Source organism: Eleginops maclovinus, chromosome 11, assembly GCF_036324505.1.
Source record: "Eleginops maclovinus isolate JMC-PN-2008 ecotype Puerto Natales chromosome 11, JC_Emac_rtc_rv5, whole genome shotgun sequence".
NCBI classification, from domain to species: domain Eukaryota; kingdom Metazoa; phylum Chordata; class Actinopteri; order Perciformes; family Eleginopidae; genus Eleginops; species Eleginops maclovinus.
The window spans coordinates 19,700,217-19,726,272 of NC_086359.1; the positions used below are offsets into that span (position 1 = coordinate 19,700,217).

A 26,056-nucleotide genomic window follows, 5' to 3' on the forward strand; every position below is an offset into this window, starting at 1 on the left:
TATATTATTCCGCCGCATAAAATAACCTTTACATCCATACAATTGTTTTTGAATAAAAATATCTTTATGCATAAACATGTGATGATTTGATACAATACTGAGATAATAATAATACCCTGAATTGAAAAAGTGGTCTTCCGAGTAGGTGACTACTTTCACATGCGGAAGGATACTCACAGATGACGTATGCAGTCTCTGGTATATAATACAGTGTTTGTCTGTCCAGCAATTTTGTACCACAGCATAAGTCGATAGAGGACTGCGCCAGAAAAATACACGAATATTAACTGCGTTTCTTAAACGTAAGTACATGTTTTTCTTCTGTTTTCAAGCTGCGTTGTTATTGGTTCGTCAACTACTGATAAATGGATGTTTTAGTCGCTTGTTTCATGCCACTGCGGTACAGCTTCGCTTCGGAAATGTGTCAGACGTTGTCTCAACTGTACATTAAATCGTAGTAGTACATTAAAGCGGGTTGGAGCCTTTATTTTTTAAACCGTATACATGTTACCAACGAGATTTAGCGTTGTCAAATTAGTGGTTGTCTTATGTTGGCATTGGCTATGACTCAACATTTCCACTATCCTCCATTATCGAGTAACGTTAGCTGAACAAAAGGAAGGTCAATATGATCTCAAAATGGCGCTGGGCTGCGATGGCTGCTCAGCTGCTGTTAACATTCATTGTGCTGATATCTAAATGTATTTTCAGCTCTTGATGTGAAATTTAATAGAATGCACTTTGCAAGTTAGACCTGCTGTACATCTTTTATATGACTAATAGGTATTATATACTAAATACGTGTACTCTAAACTATCATATGTAAGAGCCCGTCTATTATACCTGTTTTACATATTAGTTTTTGTAACATATTTTATGTTTTTCAATTTGACATAGGTACAAACATGCAGATCTTTGTGAAGACCCTCACTGGCAAAACAATCACCCTAGAGGTTGAGCCTAGTGACACCATTGAGAATGTCAAAGCTAAGATCCAGGACAAGGAAGGCATTCCCCCCGACCAGCAGAGGCTGATCTTTGCCGGCAAGCAGCTGGAGGATGGCCGCACTCTCTCTGACTACAACATCCAGAAGGAGTCCACCCTCCACCTTGTCCTGCGACTCAGGGGAGGTATGCAGATCTTTGTGAAGACCCTCACTGGCAAGACCATCACCCTGGAGGTTGAGCCCAGTGACACTATTGAGAATGTAAAGGCTAAGATCCAGGACAAGGAAGGCATTCCTCCCGACCAGCAGAGGCTGATCTTTGCTGGCAAGCAGCTGGAAGATGGCCGCACTCTCTCTGACTACAACATCCAGAAGGAGTCCACCCTCCACCTTGTCCTTCGTCTGAGAGGAGGCATGCAGATCTTTGTGAAGACCCTCACTGGCAAGACCATCACACTGGAGGTTGAGCCCAGCGACACTATTGAGAACGTTAAGGCCAAGATCCAGGACAAGGAAGGCATTCCCCCCGACCAGCAGAGGCTGATCTTTGCCGGCAAGCAGCTTGAGGATGGCCGCACTCTCTCTGACTACAACATCCAGAAGGAGTCCACCCTCCACCTTGTCCTTCGTCTGAGAGGAGGCATGCAGATCTTTGTGAAGACCCTCACTGGCAAGACCATCACACTGGAGGTTGAGCCCAGCGACACTATTGAGAACGTTAAGGCCAAGATCCAGGACAAGGAAGGCATTCCCCCCGACCAGCAGAGGCTGATCTTTGCCGGCAAGCAGCTTGAGGATGGCCGCACTCTCTCTGACTACAACATCCAGAAGGAGTCCACCCTCCACCTTGTCCTTCGTCTGAGGGGAGGTATGCAGATCTTCGTTAAGACCCTCACCGGCAAGACCATCACCCTGGAAGTTGAGCCCAGCGACACCATTGAGAACGTGAAGGCCAAGATCCAGGACAAGGAAGGCATTCCCCCCGACCAGCAGAGGCTGATTTTTGCTGGCAAGCAGCTGGAAGATGGCCGCACTCTCTCTGACTACAACATCCAGAAGGAGTCCACCCTCCATCTTGTCCTTCGTCTGAGGGGAGGTATGCAGATCTTCGTTAAGACCCTCACCGGCAAGACCATCACCCTGGAGGTTGAGCCCAGTGACACCATTGAAAACGTGAAGGCCAAGATCCAGGACAAGGAAGGCATTCCCCCCGACCAGCAGAGGCTGATCTTCGCTGGCAAGCAGTTGGAAGATGGCCGCACTCTCTCTGACTACAACATCCAGAAGGAGTCCACCCTCCATCTTGTCCTTCGTCTGAGGGGAGGTATGCAGATCTTCGTTAAGACCCTCACCGGCAAGACCATCACCCTGGAGGTTGAGCCCAGTGACACCATTGAAAACGTGAAGGCCAAGATCCAGGACAAGGAAGGCATTCCCCCCGACCAGCAGAGGCTGATTTTTGCTGGCAAGCAGCTGGAAGATGGCCGCACTCTCTCTGACTACAACATCCAGAAGGAGTCCACCCTCCACCTTGTCCTTCGTCTGAGGGGAGGTATGCAGATCTTCGTTAAGACCCTCACCGGCAAGACCATCACCCTGGAGGTTGAGCCCAGCGACACCATTGAGAACGTGAAGGCCAAGATCCAGGACAAGGAAGGCATTCCCCCCGACCAGCAGAGGCTGATCTTCGCTGGCAAGCAGTTGGAAGATGGCCGCACTCTCTCTGACTACAACATCCAGAAAGAGTCCACCCTCCACCTTGTCCTTCGTCTGAGGGGCGGGCAGTAAAGTGATTCACAATTCCATGTTCTTAACCTTATTTCCCCCAAGTTAACGTGCTACTACGTATGACATGTTATTCACACCGTATTATAAAGTTGTTACACATGAAAAAAAGTGTCAACCGTTACATGACCAAAGTTTAATGTTCATCACTTAATAAATGATTAAACTTTATTCCCTGGTTTTGTTCTTCATTTTGTAAATTTCACTATTCAGATCAGTACAGAAGCTAAGTCTGAAACATTATGTTCCACATTTAAATAATGGCGGTAGAAATGGGCTCTGGTACATGATGTTCTTTTAAGTAGAAAGTAGAGACCTAAAAAACAAAGTGGTGTAAAGGTGTAGTGACCTAAACTGCTCACTATAAGCATTAATTACAAAACTAGATGTATTGTCATCATAAAGCTAACCACATGCATATTTAAACCAAAAGACTTCGATAATGAAACTACAGTAACTGAGTGAAAATAGTCCTTGGAGTAATTCCTAGGTTGTACATTTTTAAAAATTTCCAGTATGTAGAGTGAAATAAGTGAACCTCTTAGCTCAGAAATCCTTTCAAGGAGTTCCACTTTCATGATGAAATATCACAGCAGGTAATAGCCCACAGATTTAGTAATTATATAATCAAAGTGGGCACATTTTCATTGCATATATTACTATTGTGTTTTTTATGTTTGAAGGTTGCTAGTCCTTAGATCTGAAACATCAATGATGGGTAAATCAAAACCATATTGCGTCCCCCTACTCTGAATAAACATCTTCACTCCTGTACAGTGAGCTTCACTATGAAAGGAAGTATTTTTTTATAACAAGGGTGTGGCGCCATCTACTGTCAAAAGGTTGAAGTGTTAGGGAAAAGGGAGACAAACGAGAAAAAATTCTCCCAAGAAACAAGGGATAATCGTTTTTGTAAACTGAGGTATAAAAAGTGCAGCAGTATATTTGTATCAGATTTCTGTTTGTGTGTATAGATTGTCTTATCAGTCTAACAGGAGTCCAAAGTGTCTCTTACAGTTACAAGGTTGGGTAGTGGGGACATGCATGACATTAAACCAAAAACATTACGTTTAAAGGTCAAGAATGCTTGTTTTTCAAATGGTGCCCTATATGGTTAAATCAGATAATAAATAAATTAAAATAACCAAAAGTAAATATATTCGTGTTAATTAGTAAGAAAATAATTATGTTTACCAATGACCAATAACATTTATATTTTGAAATATACAAAAATATATGTTTAATGTTGCATTTAACTTTTGATTACCTAGGGTGTCAAGCATACCATGACTTATGTATTGAATAATTTATTGAAGCATTGGGTTATATAGTTAGTTATACATTCTATATTAAAGTTGTGGCCCTTAAACCCCTAGTATTTTACATGTACAGTATGTTTAACATGAATATGTGACATTTGTAGATATAGTGTGAATATAGTGACAACTAAATCAAAAAGTGTTCTTCAATCGTTATGAATGTTACCTACTTTACATCGGAACCCATCAAAAAATTATGGTAAGGGATAACACTAGGTTCAAGGTTCAAGGTTTTATTTGTCATATGCACAGCATATACAACGTATATGCTGTGCATATGAAAATCTTATGTCCCATGCTCCTCCAACAACTCAACATACATGGTGCAAATAAGATAAATAAAATAGTGCAAAAACAGAGAAGAATATTTACAACAACAACAATAAAGATTTGAGGATGTGAAATATGTACATATGTGGAATACATTGAAAGTATTTAAACACTTTACACTGTTGAATGAGGAGGTATGGACAGATGCATATATTACGTATAACAGATGTATGGCAGATATGTGTAATATATAGATATGGGTACTATAAACAGATATGTATGGCAGATGTGTATAATATATAGATATATATATATATATGTATGTGTGTGTACTATAAACAGATGTGAGTAGACATTCACAGAGCTCAGGAGTTCTGCAGTCGTATAGCCTGTGGTATAAAACTGTCTCTGAGTCTGGTGGTCTTGGTCCAGATGCTGCAGTACCGTCTGCCAGACGGCAGCAGACAGAACAGATTGTTGCTGGGGTGATGGGGGTCCTTTAACCACTACAGTCTCCAGTGAGGAAAGACGTGTATAGTATGCATATATTAAGGATTGTGCAAAGGTATTTAGCATCTAATCCAAAACTAAACTGGCTCAGCATTATCTGGATAATTGGGTGACAGCGGTTTATCCTGCCAAATGCATACAGTATATCTTATAGCACTGCTAACTTGACACTCTGTTGACAGTTTTTGCAGCAAGATCAGGAAGATGTATGCAAAAATGAAATGACACCCTATCAATTCAATTCTGACAACTTCCAACACACAGTATATTTTACAAAGAGCAGCTATATTCTAACAGAAAATGAACAAATATATATATTATATAATTTCCACCTGTAATCTTTGGATTTGTGTTCGACTCAACAGATGGGAAAATAAGTAACAGGCATAAACAATACATATTTAAATTATGCAACCTACATTAATACTAATGGTTAAGGGGGTTTATTCATATTGAAAAATAGGCTTCTGATGTTAAAAACAATTATAACATTGACATAAGAGTCTTTAGGCTTTGAAGTGTGCTTAGTTTGTGTTAATGTAGCTTTCATTAACATTTAAAACAAAGGTTCTTGGTCATATAAGTTACTTTTGTGAATGTGAAGTAAAGCTAAGATAATAAACCTATGTATCATATATTACTGTTTTTATTTTGAATCACAGAATGGGAACTATTTGCCATTGCGGATGAATATTGCTCGATGACGTGTACTCTGCAGTACAAATGATCCTGTCCCCCTGGCAACTGCACAGTCAGAGAGAGGTGTAACTGAGGGACTTCAAGATACCGAAACAAATTGTAAGTAAAATCGTTCGTTTAAAGAACTGTTTCTAGAGTTTTTTCTGGTTAAATCCTGTATTTTATTACATCAATCTACAGCGTACATTTATTTTTAACTCTTTAATTTATGTTTAGCAGCTAGCTAACCGCTTGGTAAACAACTACTGTAAAGGCTAGCTAGCAACCTCAAATTATCATATATTTAAAGTACAATGTCCGTTAACCTAGATGACCTTATATTCTGAATTACGTGCTATGTTTATTACTTTATATATACTCGTCAAGTTGATACATTACGTGAAGACATTGGCTTACGTTATCTAACGTTAGTAACAAAACATTTCTAGCTGCATCGTCCATTAGCTGGTAACGTTAGTTGAACAAAAACGAAGGCAAACAACAATACCCTATTTAAAATGGCGCTGGTGCTCGAATCACCGACCTCCTACCAGTATGTTACCATGTATGTGATCTAGCAGGATTCTACACACTTTTATCACTTCTTTTGAGAATAAAATCGTAAATAAAGTGCCAAAGAATGGTGTCTGCATATGCAAAACACATCAAGCCATTTAACAACTCAGATATACCGTCCATTCAGACAGAAAGCGTCATTAAAGAAATAGCCCTATATTTACTTTCTCTTTATAGAATGACATTTTTAAAGTAAGTCTTTTTACATTATAGGGTATCAGTAACGTGTTATCATTTTTTTCCCACAGAGGCCAACATGCAGATCTTTGTGAAGACCCTTACTGGCAAGACCATCACCCTTGAGGTTGAGCCCAGTGACACCATTGAGAATGTCAAAGCTAAGATCCAGGACAAGGAAGGCATTCCCCCCGACCAGCAGAGGCTGATCTTTGCCGGCAAGCAGCTTGAAGATGGCCGCACTCTCTCTGACTACAACATCCAGAAGGAGTCCACCCTCCACCTTGTCCTTCGTCTGAGAGGAGGCATGCAGATCTTTGTGAAGACCCTCACCGGCAAGACCATCACACTGGAGGTTGAGCCCAGCGACACTATTGAGAACGTTAAGGCCAAGATCCAGGACAAGGAAGGCATTCCCCCCGACCAGCAGAGGCTGATCTTCGCTGGCAAGCAGCTGGAGGATGGCCGCACTCTCTCTGACTACAACATCCAGAAAGAGTCCACCCTCCACCTTGTCCTGCGTCTCAGGGGAGGTATGCAGATCTTCGTTAAGACCCTCACCGGCAAGACCATCACCCTGGAGGTTGAGCCAAGTGACACCATTGAGAACGTGAAGGCCAAGATCCAGGACAAGGAAGGCATTCCCCCTGACCAACAGAGGCTGATCTTCGCCGGCAAGCAGCTGGAGGATGGCCGCACTCTCTCTGACTACAACATCCAGAAGGAGTCCACCCTCCACCTTGTCCTGCGTCTGAGGGGCGGGCAATAAATCATTCCATGGTGAAGTGATTTAAATGACAACCTAACCCAATAAAAGATCAGTGAATAAATGTGTTTTTTTTCCTTATTTTGCACATTTGTTCTTGAATTTGAACAACAACATCGTTTGTATGGGTAATGTCGTGTTACAAAAAGCAATGTTTTTATGTTTAATGTAATTAGGAGTTCAACTGACTGGAATTACTAAGGGTAATTGTTTTCAATACAATAATTCATAATTTTAGAATGAACAAAAGGCTTCTGCTGGTTTATTATTTAAAAAGTCAGTGGGTTTAACTGACTGTTCATACATGGCATCTCGAATGCTCTAAACAATTTTTGTTAGGGTAAGGTTAGGTTTCCTGCCCTAAAGTTATAGTGGCTTTTATCAGGCAATGTTATCCAGGAAATCTCTCTAAATTGCACTTTGTAAAAAACCTCTTGGGTGAAATAAGTAAGGAATTCCAATGTTACTGCACACATAGGCCCTTTAATGAGGAACGAAATGCAACATTGAACCACTAGATGTCATTATGTTACTGTTAGTTAGCGCCTTCAATGTCTATAGAGTTGTAGTTACACATTTCCTCTCTCTTAACAGACGTTAGTTACCGTCACGTTTAAAACCTTGTGATTCTTATACCGGGGTAAGTTGAAACGTTTCTGGAAATACATACCAGAGAAAACATATCAAAATATACTAAGGAACAAAAAGTCTTCCCCACTCCGCTCTGCTGGAGGCAACATTAGCTGCTACTGACTCAACATAACTAAGCGCTAGCTGTGGTCGAGTGGCATTGTGGGTAATGTAGGCCACCAGGTTTTGACAAGGAAAAACAATGTTAAAAAAAAGTCCTGAATGAGGTAATAAAAGAATGTAAAAATAATTTAGGTGGTAATATATTCCAGTTTTGTGTAATAAAATACCTGCATTTATGTTAAGAGAAATAAATAGTAATACTAACAAAAGTAAAATATTAAAAATAATCTGACAGATTATTTTAATTTGTTTGAATAAGTATATTATTTATTAAACTGTAATTCACCCTGACATGCTGATATGGGTACGTACGTGTGTGTGTGTGTGTGTGTGTGTGTGTGTGTGTGTGTGTGTGTGTGTGTGTGTGTGTGTGTGTGTGTGTGTGTGTGTGTGCGCGTATGTGTGTGTGTGTGTGTGTGTGTGTACACAATTGATTTGCATGGCCATTGTGGTATCTTGGCCTTTGTTATTACATGTGCTATTGCATTTGTTCAGCAGGAGCCTGTCATAGCTGTCCTACAGCTGAAGTTACGCGACAAAGCATGTTAACAAAGTCAACAGTTAAAACCACTCGGATGTTGTGGACTTTGAGTTATTCGTCACACAATACCTCAAGTTTATCCCAAATGCCCAATGAATGAATAATTGGCAGTAACCTTATTTATAGAGTAGGCCCTATTATGAATATCAAAGCAATATTAGCCTTACTATAAAGTGACGATTAGGTCATTTGGATCCATCATTAAAGCTTTTGTCCCCTACACAGTTCAGAGAAGCTTGCAAGTTTGAAAATCGAGTCAAGCCTGCTGTTTTCATACAAGTGGTGTGTTTGAGGTTTGGTGTTGTGCAGCCCCTCTCTCAGTGGGATTGCCCGCTGCATGACATGTGCAGAAGTTCTAAATATCAGCTGGGAGTTGCTTTCTGTCTCACACGCCGTGCGGGAGGAATGGCAGGCTGGGGAGTCTTCTTCTTGGGTCTTCTAAACTACAAGACAGGGAAAATTGTCATCGCTCAAAACAGGAAAATCGGGATATTATTCAGACTCTATCAGCTGGCCGTGCTGGGATACATAATCGGGTGAGGTGCATGCTTTTGGAAAGTGATTCACAAAGTTAAAAATAGTTGAGCTAGCCGAAAGCGTTGACTTTGTTGCTGTTAAAGTGGCAGCGGCACAGGTTGCTTTTTTAAAGTGTCCCAGAAATAGTGGATGGGGGATTCATTAATGTGTCAAATGGCTGTAAATAGAGGACGTTATGGTATCCCACCCCTCACCTAATGATGTCATAGTGATGAAAATATGAGCAGGTGACTAGGACAGCAGGGTGACGGTTTATACTATCAGGTCTGACCTTTGAAACGTACTCGTTATAAATTGGTAACTTTAGAGGCTGCAGTGGGGTTATCAAATTATTTCTGGCTTCATGGCCTGTCGGGAGAGCTGCTCATGTTCACATGGCTGGATGTATTGCCATGCATTGATGTATCAAAGTACACACTTTATGGTTCGGCTTCTCAGTGGTGAATGTTTGCTGCTTTTCCTATTATTAATAATGTGCACTGTTGGTTGAACAATGGCTTTGTGCTATTTTTTGTGTATTTAATTGTTAGACAAAAAATTGTTTAATATATTAGTGTTGTGATGCATACAATATTCTATGACTTAGTCTAAGGTACAATTTCACATAAATAACACTTCTTTCATGTGCAACATGCTGGTGAACACACTAAATGAAAGATACAGTATATTGTGTTTGCTGTCAACCCATGGCCACAAGCGGCTGCTCAACAATCAAAAATACTGATGCACCCATGTTGATCTCCAAAAATGACCACAAACTAAATTTTGATGTTTGGATGAATGTCCCAGGTGGGTATTTGTGGTAAAGAAAGGCTACCAGGAGAGAGAAGAGGCCATCCAGACCTCAGTCATCACCAAACTTAAAGGTGTTACACTGACTAACAGCTCTGAGACTGGGCTTCACCTGTGGAGTGCTGAGGATTACGTCATACCCCCGAATGTGAGTCCATCCATCCATCCATCCATTCATCAATCAAGAAATCATTGTTTTGCAAGTTAGTCCTTAGTCAGGAAAAATTATTCCATCATCAATCCTAGGTTAAGATGGATCAGAGTCAAGTTCCCAGTTAAGTTAGATCAGTTCAAAGTCAATATTTCTTTGTAACTGGTGCCCAGCAATTTTACATTAACTCTTAATGCTCTTCTGCAGCTTTATTGGGTGCTGTTGGGTTGGTATAAACAAAGTGGATCAGGGGAATTGAGTCTCAACGTGCTGAAAATGAATTAGATATATTCACAAAATTAGAGAAATTAATTGATTTGTGCCACAGTTTTTGATGAACATACTTTGTTATCTTAGGGGTTTAAGGGGAACATATCGAGGATTTCCAAGTTCAAAGGCTCCAAGTGATGCCCCAAGTAACTTTAGTTTAAGTGGAAGTTTAGGTGGCCAGTTTTGTTTGTTTTTGTCAATTTGTGTAAAGTCATCTTATGTGGCTTTAGTCGAAATTTTCTAGGAAAAAGAGAATCTCAGCTCGCAGAATACCAATTAAGCTGTCAGAGCATTCCCCAATTACTCTCCTGTCAAGAGAGATTACAAAGCTATTAAGTGTCTGCTTCGGCCGAAATCATTAGGCTCGGCATCTGTCGCCACTGATTTAACAATGTTGAACTTCTCAGAAGTGTATTTTGTTTAACCTTTTGTTTCTCCATCTGATTGTCTGGGCCTGATTTTATTTTGTAGGGCGAGCAGGTGTTCTTCATAGTAACAAATTACATAGAGACACCCAATCAGAGGCTGGGGTACTGCGCAGAGGTGAGTATACATACAGAGGAATCTCGTTGTTGCATGTTGTTTTTGCCAATTATTATATCTGACATGGCTGTCGGTTACTGTGCCAAATTACCATGTCCACACAAATGCATGTTTACTTCCCACAGAGTTTCAAAGTCCCAGATGGACGATGTCAAGGTGATAAGGACTGCAACGAAGGGGAGGCTGTAACAGCCGGCCATGGTGAGTATCATTCATTTCACTCAACTCAAAATCTATGTAATTTAACCTGAATTACATGTTTACATAATCTGTCTGTAGCTTGAGATCTTTAATAGTCATCCCTGAAAATCAACACTATATTCTGCATGATAGAAAAATAACAGTTGCACCTCATTGTAGAATTGTGACCTTTCTCATATTCAGAGTGTCAGAGTGCTACTTCAATTTGAATGCTATCACAAAGTTACATTTAAATAACTAAATGTAAACATTTAAATCTTTTGTTTGGTTTAGACCTGTCACAATGTCATATTTTTCTTGCATGTTGTCTTTATTCCTGTAAAGTAGTTATACTTAATTGTGTGTGTGGGGTGTTGGGGATGGGAAACAAAGCAAGAACAGAAAAAGGTCACAATTTCTTTGTTGTTTCATTGTTTATGTCTTAGATACATTTATATGGATTGCATTGTTGAAAGAGCCTGGGAATTTTTGTCGTCGCTAAAACAATACTGTAGCATACGACAATAAAACCTATGAATCTTGAAAAAATGAAATGCTGGTTGATTATTTACACAATATTACCATGTGTGTAATATAAACATGATATCACAGTCAACATTGGTATATCGCGACAACCCGGCTTTACACATATTCTGTAAAATATAGATATTACACGTTTTATCCCATAACAGAGAATTGTTCCAATTATTGTTACATCTTCATACAGTATAATCAACTCTTTAAGCTTAGCTAAGAATCCTCTCTCGCTCTCCTTCAGGAATAAAGACGGGGTTGTGCATCAACAGCACTGGGACCTGTGAGATCCACGCCTGGTGTCCTGTTGAACACAGCAAGAGACCCACGTAAGAACAAGAACCTTTCTCTCTTGCAGAACTTTGGAAAAGTGCCATTTTGTGATACTGCATTGACACTGGCTATGATCCCTCATGGGGACTGAGATATTTCACAGGTTCTATTTATTGGTAATGTAGCCTGTCAGCTCCTCTTGTTTAGTTATTAATTCTCACAGCTGCCTATCACTCTATCTTCCAGAGAGCCCTTACTGAGCAAAGCGGAAAACTTCACCATCTACATCAAGAATTTCATCAGGTTTCCAAAGTTTGAATTCTCCAAGTAAGTGGCTGTTAGTGGCGCTGATTGCTTGTGGTTTTCAAGGCGTCATGACATCGACCACTGAGTGAGCTAAGGGGGGATATACATGCCCCAATGGCTGCTTTAAATAGTTTTTGTGTGCAGAGAGCCCTCTATTTATAGCAGGCTGTGCATTGCACCCGGTGAGACAGTGAAACAGTCATCTGAGAAGTCCTTGACAGCGGGCCTTACCCCAGACAGGTGTCCGATTGGAAGGGGGGGGTTTTGGCCTTTGCTGCTCTGCTATGGTCTGCTCAAGTCCTGCAAGTAAGGAGAGTGACGTCAGCCACAGCTAATTCATCAGTCAGGATCTTACTCTAATTACACAGCTATCCATCTTAATATGTTTTTTCACTAATCATGATATGCTTATGCGTAATGGGGTTTGGCTGATGAAACAAATCCCTGTTACTGTAATTGTGTTACTTGAAAGGGCTGCCAGCGCTACGTGTGGTAGACTGTGACACATCCAGCTGTACTGCAAAGCCAGAGAGCATAATGGTGTCAGCAGCATACACACGTGTCAGTTCAGTAAGTCATGGTACAAGTTAAGATGTTGATCTTTAGTCGGTGTATTAATACTAGATGGAAATCAGCACGCCACTAATTTGGAGAAGCAGACAGAAGTGCCAACATAGAGTAAAGGTCCTGGTTTCTTGATATGGCTAAAATAAGTATTGCTTTAATAACATGACATTGCTTTGCACTTCTGTCTGTTCTCCAGACTGGTGGTTTGCCAACTACCATTGACTTCACTGACTATGATACATCCACACTTTGAAACATCTGAACTATATCTTTTAGCATTGTTTGTGTCTAAGATAGAGATGGAAATGTCAAATATGCCAATATGAGAAGTTGAGAGAATTCTGTGACCCTGAACTGGCAGGAGCAGGTGGCTCTTAAGTCTATTGCCGTCTCGCCAACACTAAGATACACATGATAATTCCAATTCAAGTGATTCAAATGTTTTAACTTGAATGGAAGGTTTAAACATTTTTCTAAGGGTAAGGAAAACAGGATTTTTGTGAAAATAGGACTGGTTTTCACAGTTGCTGATAGTCTGACATTTTATACAAGTGCTTCATGCCTGCTATGCTGAACTTCTAGGTCCAACGTCCTTGAAACCTCTAACGTCAGCTACCTGAAAACATGCTTGTATGACAAAGAGGAACACCTGTACTGTCCCATCTTCCGCCTCGGAGATTTGGTCAGCTGGACTGGGAGTGATTTCCAGGAAATGGCTGTGCAGGTACAAAGTGTAATAATGTGTAAGATAAAACTGTCTGGGAGTTATTTCAATTAATGGCTTCCTCATAGTCATTTCAAAACACACCATTATAGACCATCACATTTAAGAAATATAATCCATTTGAGCTGCTCAGAACACACTTGTACATGATGTGCGCTGCAACAAACAATACACATATTGATGTAATGATAAGGGTAATAAGAAAATGAATATAGTGCAAGGAGAAAAAACTTTGTCAGCTACTTTTGTCACTCAAGTCATTCTCTATCTATCGCTACTTCCTGTTGATATCTGATGAAGAACATTTTCCAGCAAATGATGGTCATTTGAAAGGATCGAGGCTGGTCTGCTTGCAATGCACTGTTATTTGTTTATGTGGTTTTCGATCAAATCACTAATGCAACAATAGGAGTCTCATATTATGCTATAGAAAAGAGAGAGAAAGCATTGTCTAAAATGGATTTCTGCATAATTTATTTTCTAGTTACCACATACTAATACCCGTTTACGATTATTACATAGGTAGATGGGGAGAGTGATCATACTCAGACTCATACAAAAGATTTTCCGGTCGACAGATGAAGTTTAGATTGAGGTTAATTGAGGTACAATACCTGTTTCCAAGTGAGGCCATTGTTGTTGGGTAGTCTGTACTGTGTCCTCTCTCTACCTGTGCCCCACCCTTTCCAGTCACCTATGACCCTATTTAAAAAAAAAAAAATACAAGATCAACAATGTATTCACATGAACCAAACAATCCTTGTCCTTTTTTAAAAAACATTTTTGGAGGGCTTCTTTGCCTTAAGCTTTAGTTAGACAGGAGAAGGGGAGAAAAAGGGAACAACATGCACCAAAGGTCAGTCAGACAGATTGGAACCCAGCCTGAGTACATGGGGTGCATGCTTCACCAGATGAGAAACCAACTAAAACAACTTTAGGAAAATTTCTGCTGAAGAAGGCCAACAGAAATGGCTGGGAGCTTTTTCTAAATTAAGCAAGTGGACCATATGATACAGAACATGGTTTTAATTGGTTTCAATGACATTTTTGTCTTTATTTTGGTTACACACTTTATTATAGACCTATTATAGGAGCTGATGTTACACTTACACTATTGTTGTCCTTCAGGGTGGTTCTGTTGGAATTCTCATTGAGTGGGCCTGCGACCTGGATAAGGACTCTTCATGGTGTAATCCAGAGTACAGCTTTACCCGCCTGGATAGGAACTCAAACACCCCGGTCACATCAGGATATAACTTCAGGTATGTCCCTCCAGGCATTCAACAAGAAATAAATCTGTCAGCTCACTGGTCTCTGAGTCTAACCTGTCTGATTCTCCGCTCCAGATATGCCAGGTATTTCAAGGATGAAAATGGCGAAACCATTCGCACTTTGTATAAAGTGTATGGGATCCGCTTCGATATAATGATCAATGGCCAGGTACAGAAATGATGGATTCATTCTTTCCAGAGTGAAGGGCATTATTATGGAAATAAACCTACAGTGATTGCTTGTTATTTTGTTTGCAGGCTGGGAAATTCAATGTTATTCCCACAATAATTGCCATTGGTTCGGGCATTGCCCTGCTGGGTGCAGTGAGTAGTTTAATACAATATTATTATATAATTATTAAATTATATTGATGTGTCAGTGGATGATTGCCACTGTTTTTAATATAGTTACTTGCACGTCTTTATTGTTATGACAAGTTAAACAAGAAAAAAGTTCTACAACATATGGTGTTGCATAGATTTAAAATAGGTTTTTAAGTCAAAGAATGACCACTTCCTTTACAGTGACTTCAACCCAGCTTGTGTCTGCCTATCCCTCAGACATTTCCTTACTTCAGTTCAACCAACCACCAGAATAATCACTTGGTTTTTAAGTTATAGCGGTGATTCTGATTTTATTAAAATTATTATAATACGTTAAATCTATCAAAATATAATACAGTATTGTCCAAAACAATGTCAGTGAGTGACCAGCGACATTGAAACATACGATACTTGACTTTATGTCAAATGCTTTTTAAATAATAATATTGTTTGAAAGCATTATGAATATTTATGAGACCTTATAACTATAATTATACAGCAATATAAGCATATTATAAAGCATTATTAGTTGTGTTTTTGATGCATTGTGGACATAGCTGTCATCGAAAGTGCTACAGATATTTTATATAATATATTTTTCTTCCAGGGGGCCTTTGCATGTGACATGATACTACTGTACATGATGAACACAAGCTCCTTCTACCGAGACAGGAAGTTTGAAATCATCAACCCCAAGTATGACTTTCTGTACACTGTTACGTTGGACCTTTTTTAAATCAGTAATTTCCAAAACCATTCTCCTCACATTTATTGGCACATCTCTGTCACCCTGCATGTTACAGGAAAGAGCGGACCAAACACAAGGACGGGAAAACAGGACACCGGGAAAGGAGATCTAAGAAGCCAGCTGTGGACACAGAGGCTGGTAACTCCACCAATAAGTCAGAGGAGACAGAAGCCCTCGCAGAGAGTCAGCTGCCTGTGGACAAACGGGGTCCAACAGTTCCACGCAACGCAGGACAGCGATACCCTGCCAACCTCTCTAACCAAGGCACAGGGCCGCGGCCTCATATCACCTTCTCTTCGCAAAATTAAGTTTAAAAGCAGAGCAAGAAAAATCACCCGCAGCAGTCTGTTAGAGGTGTAACCAAAGAGTCAGACTGATGTCCATTCCCACCTGGCTGGCATGTCACTAGTCTGAGTGATGCTTGTCCTGAATATGTTGCTCCAAAGAAATTTTATTGTGGGCTCATGGGCCAGGAATCTGAAATACAGAGATGGTTTTCATCTTGGAGGCTAGGTCAGGGTCCAAAGCTGGAGTTTGGGAGATTAGGTCCAAAACAGGTCCAAAAATGATGATATGTCAAAGTTCTGTGGCTATATAGAGTGACATTAAATGAATCGCCTAAGACTTCAAAGGAATTGCCAAATATATACCTATTACTACATAACAAATTGAAGTAATTCATTGCATATTCGTTTCATGTCATGAATCCATTACTTCAAAGCTTTTTTGGCAGATGATCAAGCATCATTTCCAGTTTGTTTTTTTTGATAGGCCATTAAGACTTATAAAAAATCACCGCCAGAAAACCAGACGTCATACATGATTAATGAATCTCAAATTCAGCATAGGATACGTTAAATGCAAATGATAAATAAAACCGTAAAATGATTTGTGCTAAATCAGTTTGCAAAACAACTATGATTTTGTAAGCAGGGAGAAAATGCACTTGAATGCAAATCGTATGAAAATTTGTGAATTTTCTTAATTTGTTATTTTAGTTGGATGCATCATGTGCTGTTGTGACAGGAATGTGAGTGTTGCGCTTCATGTTGTATGTTGACATTAATATTGGCCATGCCAGAGATACAACACAATCATTATTTTAGTTATTAATGATAGATATCACTTGTAAAGCTTTGTGATGAGGTTGTGATGGGCTATGCAAGCGTTCTGTAACGGACAGGTTCACTGCAAATAGTGACCTTGTACTCAAACCCATTTATAGAATGATCTTCATTGTTGGAAACAACTGTATTTGTCACATTTATTTCATGATGTCAATGACTGACAAAAAAACCCGATTAATAATGTATACAAACAAGATGTAAAGAGGTATTTATTTTAATCAGTAATCATATTTGTTATAATTTAACCATAGTATCATACATGAAATACAATGCAAAGTGCTTACACCGTGTAAGGGTGTAATCTTTTTTGATCTATGTTACACTACAAACTACATTATCATGACTGTGGCTCTTATCCTGAGTGCAGAGCAGGAGTTACATGTTGGATAAAGTTGCTACAAAGTGTGGAGCAGATGGATAAGAGAACAGTATTCTGCATTCTATTTGAATGGACAGATCGTCCGTTTATTTAACAATTAATATTTGAAAACGTTTTTTTTTTCTAATGCCTTATCTACAAACAGCAGGGCAGACAATATTATTCGTTTATGTAGCATTAGATAGGACTCATTTAAACTAAACTAAATTCAGGGTTAAATAATGTTAGTACACATGCACCATTCCGTAGAGGAAAGTCCAGAACAGGACGTAAGTGAAAAGACCTCCAACAAGACCGCCGGTAAAGAGCAGCCTCCGTGATTTAAAACATTTGTTCCACCGCCGTCCGGCCTTCAGAATGAGCAGCAGAGAGAGGAGGAAAGAGGCGAGGAAATAAAAAATGAAGCCATAGAGTCCAGTCAGCCCGAGGATGCCCGCTGTTGCTCCGGACAGAGCAGAGACGGAGGTGCGGCAGTAGTCCAGCACGGCGGCGTTTCCCCTCACAGCTATTTCGCTGATGAACTGTGGTCCCTCTCGTTTGGCTACAACTCCTGCCATCTTGGATCTGGTCAGCAATCACAGGAAGGTGTTCCTGTTTCAGCAGAGATTCACACATAACAAGACCCATTACTCCAATAACCTGTAGAGTTTTAAATTTGATTTATTTTCACAGATATTCATATTACTTTGAAGATTGAGATATTCAACACAAAACCTAGGAGATAATCAAATGCAATAGGTTGTACCTGATCAACCTAATGCTAAAATCAGCTCCACCGCGACTGGAAAAAAAGGAAGCTTACACAATACTGAATCTATAGTACAATGTCGGGTGCAACTTCAATTATGAATAGTATCGATTAATCTGCTGATTATCATCTAGATTATAAATGGTAAATTGCTTTGTCTATAATTGTCAGAACATGGTAACAACTGTCAAAGTTTTTAAAAGTCCAATGTGATGTACTTTAATGTATAGTTTTGTATTTTTTTTAATCCTTTTGAAATGATTAGACTATTTTTAGAACGCTTGATGATTAGTTGACTCAACGTTGTAATCTAATATAGGCCTAATGTATTGCTATAATGACATGACACTGACGGGTGAGTCTGCTGCATATTAACTACATTAGCTTTTATAATTGACATTAGAAGATGAATTTGATTTGTAATATTTTTTACACGGTCCTAATATTTGTTCAAACAATCTAAATGCCTTTTCCACTTCCACTCCGTTTCAACTCAATACAAGTCCATTGTTACATTAGACAATCTAATATCTATAGATGTCATTAATTAAATGTATTAATTTAACATTTTAACATCCACATTGAGGTAAAATGACAAAACTCGACAGAGGTCTTAATACATTAAAGCCCCCTAATAAGAGCGACAAAGACAAAAGCTGTCAGTCTTGATGGATATTAGCCTAGCCAGTTACATATCAGACTGAATCAAAGTAGCTAACATTAGCTTATAATATAAAGCAATGTTCTGCTGACAGAAACAGAAACCAGACAAAGACAAAAAGGACAAGACTCTCATAAATAGAGCCTTATTATCAACTATCGACTAAACGCAGTAATGTATGACCCTTGGTGTTAGCCTAAAGTGCTAACCCGCTAGCATTATGAGCTAGTCCTCCGTGCTGCTGCAGACGGTAACTGATGATTCTCACCGGAAATTAAGCAGGGACTCGTTGGCTCCTCACAATTACAAACACATAATCTGTGTCATTGACTCCAAAGACCTGGAAATTAGAGCGTTTACAGAGAATGTCGGCTGGTTTGGCACGGCAACAGCACATTCATTCTCGTTCGGGTAACAATCCTAGAGAAGATTCAGCCATGTTCATTCGAAATGCATTGTGGGAACAGCCAGCCTACTCAACAATTTCGATGCGTTCCGTGCACACTAACGAATAGGAAATTCTAACTTTCATAATAGGGACCTACCTTTTGGTTTACTGTCCTTGGGTGTGCATACAAGAATAATCCACCTTTTAAACATCCAGCTCTACTGCATAAACAACAATATGTTTCATAAACCGCAGTCATCTGAGGAAAGCCACAAATGAATACAGTTAAACATTTAGGTTACCGGGGCTATTATTTACTATGCCTATGTTACCGGTTCAGGAATTCATCAGTTAATCGATTTGAATAATCTGCAGTCATATTGTCTTCAGAAAGGGCATTGTATGACTGTTTATGAATCTGGATGGAACTATTCGGTTGACTGTAAAATAAGACTTCCGACGTTTTACTTTGTCACAAATGCAGCAGAGTAGACTTTGCCTTGTCGTGATGATGCCGTACAGTTGTATCAACAATAGTTTCATCATCTGCAATGTCTGCATATATCCTGGGTTTGGACGTGGGCACCACGTCGGTAAAAGCCGTTTTATTAGAAACTGTCTCTAGAACGGTTGTCGCTACTCAGTCTTTGCCAACTGCGTCTGATATAATTGACCAACGCGGGGAAAAGGTGAGTGCGCATAACGCACAAAGTTACCATTCAACTTTCCCCTGCTGTGTTTTCCCTGTGTGCAACCTGGCTCTGTACTTGTTCATGCTGCACAGGCGAAAGAGCAGGACACTGGTCGGATCATCGACACTGTGAACCGGTGCATTGGCCTGCTGCCCGGAGACAAACTGCAGCATGTCAGGAGCATCGGGCTGTCCGGACAGATGCATGGGGTTTTATTCTGGAAAGCAAAGAGCGGTAGGACTTTAGGACTACCTGCGTGCTGCGTGAACACTGTTGCATTTCATAAAGTGTGGTCAATTGTGAAACAACCGCTGTAATACATGAGTAGTTTGGGCAGCAAAGGAACAGATATGTTAATTCCTGCAATGAAATATCAAGACATAGCAAACTACTTCAGATTCTGGTCTGGTGATGTTGTGGCTCATATACAGTATGTTTACATTTGCACAACTTGTATTTGCACATTAAGCTTTTACCTGATATTATCTTGTATATAAATGTGTTCTGTCATTTATTGTATCAATATAAAACAATAAATCCTTATTCACAAAGAGAAACATATTTCCTTAATTACTCCAAACACAAATTATCCAACGAATACAAAAGGGAAAAATGATATAGTATTCATAGTAAATCTATGCTACTGGGATATCTCCATATCTCTCTTCCCCAGGTTGTTATTGGTCCAAGAGGGATTTCTTCACAGCCAGAGACACTAGTCAGCTGATCACCTGGCAGGATGGGCGATGCAGCAGCAACTTCCTGTCCTCGCTTCCAAAACCAGACTCGCATCTTAGCCTGGCCACAGGCCTTGGCTGTGCAACAATCTTCTGGTACATGAGAAACAGGTCAGCATGCACTTTTGAAAACATCCCACGTAGGTGTAACTGCGCCCCCTTGATTTTATGATATGAAACTGAAGTTAGTATGTGTGGTTTTGCACACTCTGACCTTCTGCAGGCCAGAGTTCCTCGAGGACTACACAGTTGCAGGTACCATCCAGGACTATGTGGTGTCCATGCTGTGTGGTTTGGACGGCTGTGTGATGACGCCCCAGAATGCAGCCAGCTGGGGCTACTTCAACACCTCTACCAACCAGTGGAATATAGACATGTACGTAATGTTCTACATGCAAGAAACATTTTCTAAAGGGTTTGCATGCTTAGTGTTTGACTAAAATTGCTAAACTTTTTGGCATTGTACAGGGTTGTTATGCGTAACCTACATTAAAGGCCTCTGTGTGTTTGCATGCTCTAGTCTGAAGAGTGCTGGCTTCCCCTTTGGACTGCTTCCTCAGTGTGTGCCATCTGGTGGCTTGGCGGGTCAGACGTGCTCTGACTGGCATGGTATTCCTGCTGGTACACCAGTAGGGGCTGCCATGGGAGACTTCCAGTGCTCGGTCTACTCCTGCATGAGTTCCCGAACAGATGCAGGTGAAATAGGAAGTCCACTTATTTGTCCTGGGGCCAGGATCACACTTAATGCTTAATGTGAACTCTGTACTTTTGGAATGGTTATGCACTTCAGAAGAACGTTCTTGCAAATCAGAACAAAGTCTACACATTACGGTTGTACCATGACCTGTTTCATATATTAGATTAATCTTCTACTGCACTCAAAGTCAGATTAAGATACAGAAGGCCTCACCACCTCTCCTACATATAATTTAGTGTTCCCAGGGCCTTTGGTTGTTGTTTTTGTGTCTCTTTGTAGTCCTTTTATCTCTTTTTGTAGTCTTTCTTTGTCATCCTACTGTAGTAATTTTCTTTCTCTTCGTGGTTGTTTTGCCCCTTATCCTTGTCACTTTGTGTCTATTGTAGTCTCTTTGCAGATGCTTTGTATGGTTTTGTAGTTGTGTTGGTCTTTTTGTAGATTTATTACCACTGCAACAGCGATGCTGGTATTGTTTATAAGGTTGTGAGTCTGTTTGTCCAAAAAGAAACATTGCTCGTAGAGATGTGTTAATATACTTTAGATTAGAACAGAAAAATAACTAAAAGAAATGCATAGGAATAAATAACATATTTTACTTACTTTCTTTTAACAAAAGATTATAACAAAGGAAGCACAGCAGTAAATACCATTGTCTTAGTTTGTTGCACACACAGGAATTAATGCATTATGGATCAAGTGTTATCCTGCTGTCTGTGTCATTCTGTGCATGTCTTGTTTGGAGTTTTTAGTTGATATTCATCAGATGACACTTTGTATCCTCTCCTAATTTCTCAGTTCTTAACATAAGCACATCAGCCCAGCTGACTTTCGCCATGCCAGCTGACTTCAAACCTCCAGATTCTCCTCAGCCTGCCTCCTCCATCTCCTACTTCCCCTACTTTGAGGACTCGTACTTGGCGGTGGCGGCATCACTGAACGGAGGGAATGTACTGGCTACTTTTGTGGAGATGCTCACTTCCTGGATGAAAGAGCTTGGTATGTTTTTTTAGTATGCTCGTAGTGTGCTTCTTGGGGTGGCAGTGTTTGTTCAACACTTCGGTTCGACTAAAGTATCACAACTATGGATGTAGTTGTTATTTCAATAAATAACAACTTTCAATAAATAACAACTAAAAACAGGTTAAATTGAATCAAAAGTCAATGACAGCCCAAAGAGGGCAGTTTTTGGTAAACCTATGCCAACATTTTTTTGAGATTAGCGCCATTTAAGTGTTTAATCCAAATGTTAAACTGCACCTCCTCTTCCCTCGCAGGTGCACAGATGAGTGATTCCTGTCTATATGAGAAGCTGATCAATTGTGCCCTGAGTCAGGAAATGAGCGAGCTGAGTGTAAGTCCTACTCTCTTGGGAGAAAGGCACGACCCCCTCTGCCTGGGTCAGGTGACCAACATCTCCACTACCAATCTATCTCTGGGTCATGTGACCAGGGCCCTGTGTCACGGAGTCTTGCAAAACATCACATCAATGATGCCTGCTGAGCGTCTGCAGCAGGCGGGGGTCTGCCGGATTGTGGGCAGTGGGAGCGCCATCGCCCGCAATGAGGTGCTAAGGCAGGAAGTTGAGAAGGCGTTCTCTCAGCCGGTGTTGTACGGAAAAAACGCAGACTCTGCTGTTGGCGTAGCCATGGTCCTCTGTGACTTCATGAGAGATGCGTACATAATCAAGTGAACATTATAGGTAACTTTATCCAAACGCTTTTCTTTGGGAAAAATCAGGGAAACTGAAATGGTACAACATATTTTTCGCTGAATCTTAAAGCAAAGTTCTCCAGCTTGTATTGTTCCCTGAGGTTTTTAAACTTTTAGGACTCAAAGATCGCAGCTAACAAATGGTACATCCTGGCTCAAAACAACTTGAATGCAGCTGAAATCCCCTTTTTGAAAATAACTCCAACAACTTTAATTTCTGGGTCTATTTTTTAAAGATATTTTTTGGGGGGCTTTTTGCCTTTAATCGGATAGGACAGTGAAGAGTGACAGGGGCCGGGTCCTTCTGGGTCTATTTTGATGCCAATAAGCAATGTTTCACATAACATGATGTTTAATTAGGATTTAAAGCGTTAGCCCTTTGATAAGATGCTCATCATTCATTATGAAAAAACCTATTTAGAGCAGTGTGCAAAGAATAAAAAAACACATTGTGTTATCACTTGGTTTTTGTCCAGCAGTGGCTCAGTCAGTCCAGCAGTGGCTCAGTCAGTAGGGGCTTGGACTGGGAATCGTAGGGTCGCCGGTTCAAGTCCCCGAACAGACTTGAAATATGGAAAGTGGACTGCTACTTGGAGAGGTCCCAGTTCACCTCCTAGGCCCTGCTGTGGTGCCCTTGAGCAAGGCACCGGACACCTCCAATCCCCCCTCCCCATTGCTCCCCGGGCGCTGCACGATAGCTGCCCACTGCTCCTAGTACTAGGATGGGTTAAATGCAGAGGACTAATTTCACTGTGTGTGCTCTGCTGTGTGCATGTATGTGATTAATAAAGAGGGTTTCATCCTCCGATTCTATCTATCTATCTATCACTGGTTGCTCTCTGCACCAGCACAGCTGCAGTAACAGTAGAATGCGACGAGTTCATGCTCTTGCCCTCCGTGTTGCTGAAAGGTGTTATGAAGTGTGAGGTAGATTGAAATTACAGCACTGTTGGAATGCTTTGAATACAACAGATGTATGATATTTTATAAGGTCTACATGTTTGGGTGTGAACTGGGTGTTTTAAAGGACTATTTTTTTCATTCAGGGGATCTATAAGAAGAATCCTTAGCTAGAATTAGCCTCTCATTCGACTCTATGGGGCCTATAGTTATCCTAAAGTGAAGAATACTGTAGGATTTTTTTCTCCAGAAAGCTAAATGGTCTTTCGCTAATTGTTTTGATCGTTCCTCTGAAGTTTGGATTGCTCATTCACTGTCACTCACTTTTATCTATCAAGGTCTGGGTTAACATTTATGATTAGAGCTCTTCCTTGGCTGTTTTTTCATTTAAATTCTTTTTTTTCAATGTTGAACTTCTGCTACTCACTCAATGGGTAAATGTCCTTGCATTTTGTGCCTCAAATTCCTTGAATTTGTAAACGTCCCTGGCAGTAAACTTGATTCTGATTCTGATTTTATAAACTGTTTTTAATTTCTTCAGGCCTCTGCTGGTGCTTGGATGCTTGTTATTTGATTCTTTGGTTCTTCAGCGTAGTAAGAATCATGAAAAACATAGTTAGTTTAATCTGTGCAGATAGTATTTTTTATTGAAAAGTCAACATAAACATTGAAAGCACCAGGCTGTATAATATTAATCATGTATCATCATATAAAGTGTAGAGTTGGTCTGGTGCCAACCACTTTCAATGCTCAAGGCGTCCTGTGCCAAGAGTAACCATTTCACTGTACAAAGGCCTGTCTCCTGTAAAAGGGGGACCATTTTCTAATAGATATCACAATAAAACATAACCTTATTAAATATGTGCTCATTTGAACACATTACAAAAATATATCTGAAAATTGGATAAAGCCAGTCTCAAAATGGATGTTTGTTGTGTTGATATAAAAGTCATAGGGTTTTAAAAAGGGAATTAAGGAAATCTTTTGTGTCACTCAATAAATCAGATATACACTATCAAGTAATTCAAAAAAGTGATATTAATCATATGTGACGACATAATGCACTGTTAAGTTACAAGGATTTGTTTCTGGTTATCATGCTAACTAAGTTTGTTTGCTATTTGAAAGTAGAGTTGCATAATTGTAGTTTTATAATTGCATGTTGTGTTGTTTTCACATAAATTGCACGGGTAGTTGCTCCTTTCCACCACAGGGTTGCGCTGGAGAGTGCAGTGCAGTGGAGAAGGAGCGGAAGAAGAGCATCTTTTCTAAAGTTGTTTTGTCGTTGACGCAGTTGTACTAAAAGATAAAGTTGCCACGAGAGATAAAATAGAATTGAAGTCCGCTTCATTCTTGAAGTGCAACACACACTGCGAATGATATACACAGGGTGCGATTTGTAGGGGGGGATGGTGAGGATTTCCCCCCCTCTGGTTTTCCTATCCCTACCTCTGCTAAATTATTTTTATCTCCGGTGGGGACAAGGATTTCCCCCCCTTGATAGCGATGAATGCAACTTAACTGCTAGCCTACTTAAACTCTTGAAATCTAACGATCTTCAGTGTCTTTACATCAGAGTAGGCTATTCAGCAGCCTTCTGGCAGACGGTGCATATTTCTGAACGTCATCGAACACAAAAACATTGTAACATTTTTGTGCGGGAACTTCGCAGGAAAAACAGCGCTGAACCAAACATGAAACGCGTTCAGAGCAGCATATCATCTTACTTTACAGGACCCATTTGCAGAATTGTGGATAGAAGAGGGCCGAAATGCTGCAGACAATGCCCCGATAGGAAAAACGAAAAAGCCACCACAAATTTGTCACCAGAGCCGACTGTTTACTTTGTCTAGTTTTCCAGACCTGTCCCTGAGTGTTGACAGCACGTTGTGCTATTTAGTGAATTATTTTGAGTGTTTGATTTAAGTTAATTGGAGGGTCTTTTCATGGAGAGCATTGATGCTGTTCTATGGTGCTTTCTGCCTGTTAGTGCGTACGCATGTTTTTGTGACGTTGAATAGAAACATGTATGGGTTATTAAAAGTTTTGCCATGTTGTGATGGGGACTAATCCACGGACCCGAAAAAAGGGCCTGTCTACTTTTTGCGTTTTTTTCTCCCAAGTTATGCAAGTTAAAAGTCCAATGTTCTTGTCTATGAATAAATTAAAAAAAACATCCCCCCCTCTGTTTTTTTGTCAAATCGCACCCTGGATATACAAGTGAACCTCTCCAGCTTAATACTCGTATCAAGAAATTTCATTTTATGTTAAAAGTTTTATGAATTTGTAATTTTAAATATGCAAATAAGGAATTATCTGAGGCTTACTTTATGAGAATTTAGGAAATCTACAGACACAAATAGAGTTGAAATCAGAGGTGGGAGGAGTCTTTTATTAAAGTGAAAGGAGAAGTACCAAAGTAGGGGAGAGTGGGGACAGTTGCAACATTGCTGATTTCTCCAGTCAGGAATGAGC

At 40.1% G+C, this 26,056-nt stretch overlaps 3 protein-coding genes across 3 annotated transcripts; all 3 read left to right on the top strand.

Moving 5' to 3' along the window:
- Nucleotides 1-47: 47 nt before the first annotated feature.
- Nucleotides 48-7,092, top strand: ubb (ubiquitin B). The gene is given in 3 exon segments (XM_063895923.1): nt 48-302; nt 898-2,736; nt 6,334-7,092. Coding segments are annotated over 2 exon segments (2,529 nt in total). The 5' UTR covers nt 48-302; nt 898-905; the 3' UTR covers nt 7,032-7,092.
- Nucleotides 7,093-8,640: 1,548 nt separating this feature from the next.
- Nucleotides 8,641-16,430, top strand: p2rx5 (purinergic receptor P2X, ligand-gated ion channel, 5). Its single transcript, XM_063895259.1, has 12 exons — nt 8,641-8,858; nt 9,649-9,799; nt 10,544-10,615; nt 10,741-10,816; nt 11,574-11,658; nt 11,849-11,929; nt 13,058-13,199; nt 14,328-14,461; nt 14,546-14,639; nt 14,729-14,794; nt 15,402-15,490; nt 15,598-16,430. Exons 1-12 carry the CDS (start codon nt 8,665-8,667, stop codon nt 15,848-15,850), a joined length of 1,437 nt encoding a protein of 478 aa, XP_063751329.1. The 5' UTR covers nt 8,641-8,664; the 3' UTR covers nt 15,851-16,430.
- A 2,472-nt stretch (nt 16,431-18,902) lies between these two features.
- shpk (sedoheptulokinase) lies at nt 18,903-25,694 on the top strand. The gene is made up of 7 exons (XM_063895260.1): nt 18,903-19,534; nt 19,630-19,771; nt 20,211-20,385; nt 20,498-20,650; nt 20,795-20,970; nt 21,767-21,967; nt 22,246-25,694. Exons 1-7 carry the CDS (start codon nt 19,397-19,399, stop codon nt 22,659-22,661), a joined length of 1,401 nt encoding a protein of 466 aa, XP_063751330.1. The 5' UTR covers nt 18,903-19,396; the 3' UTR covers nt 22,662-25,694.
- Nucleotides 25,695-26,056: the final 362 nt, after the last annotated feature.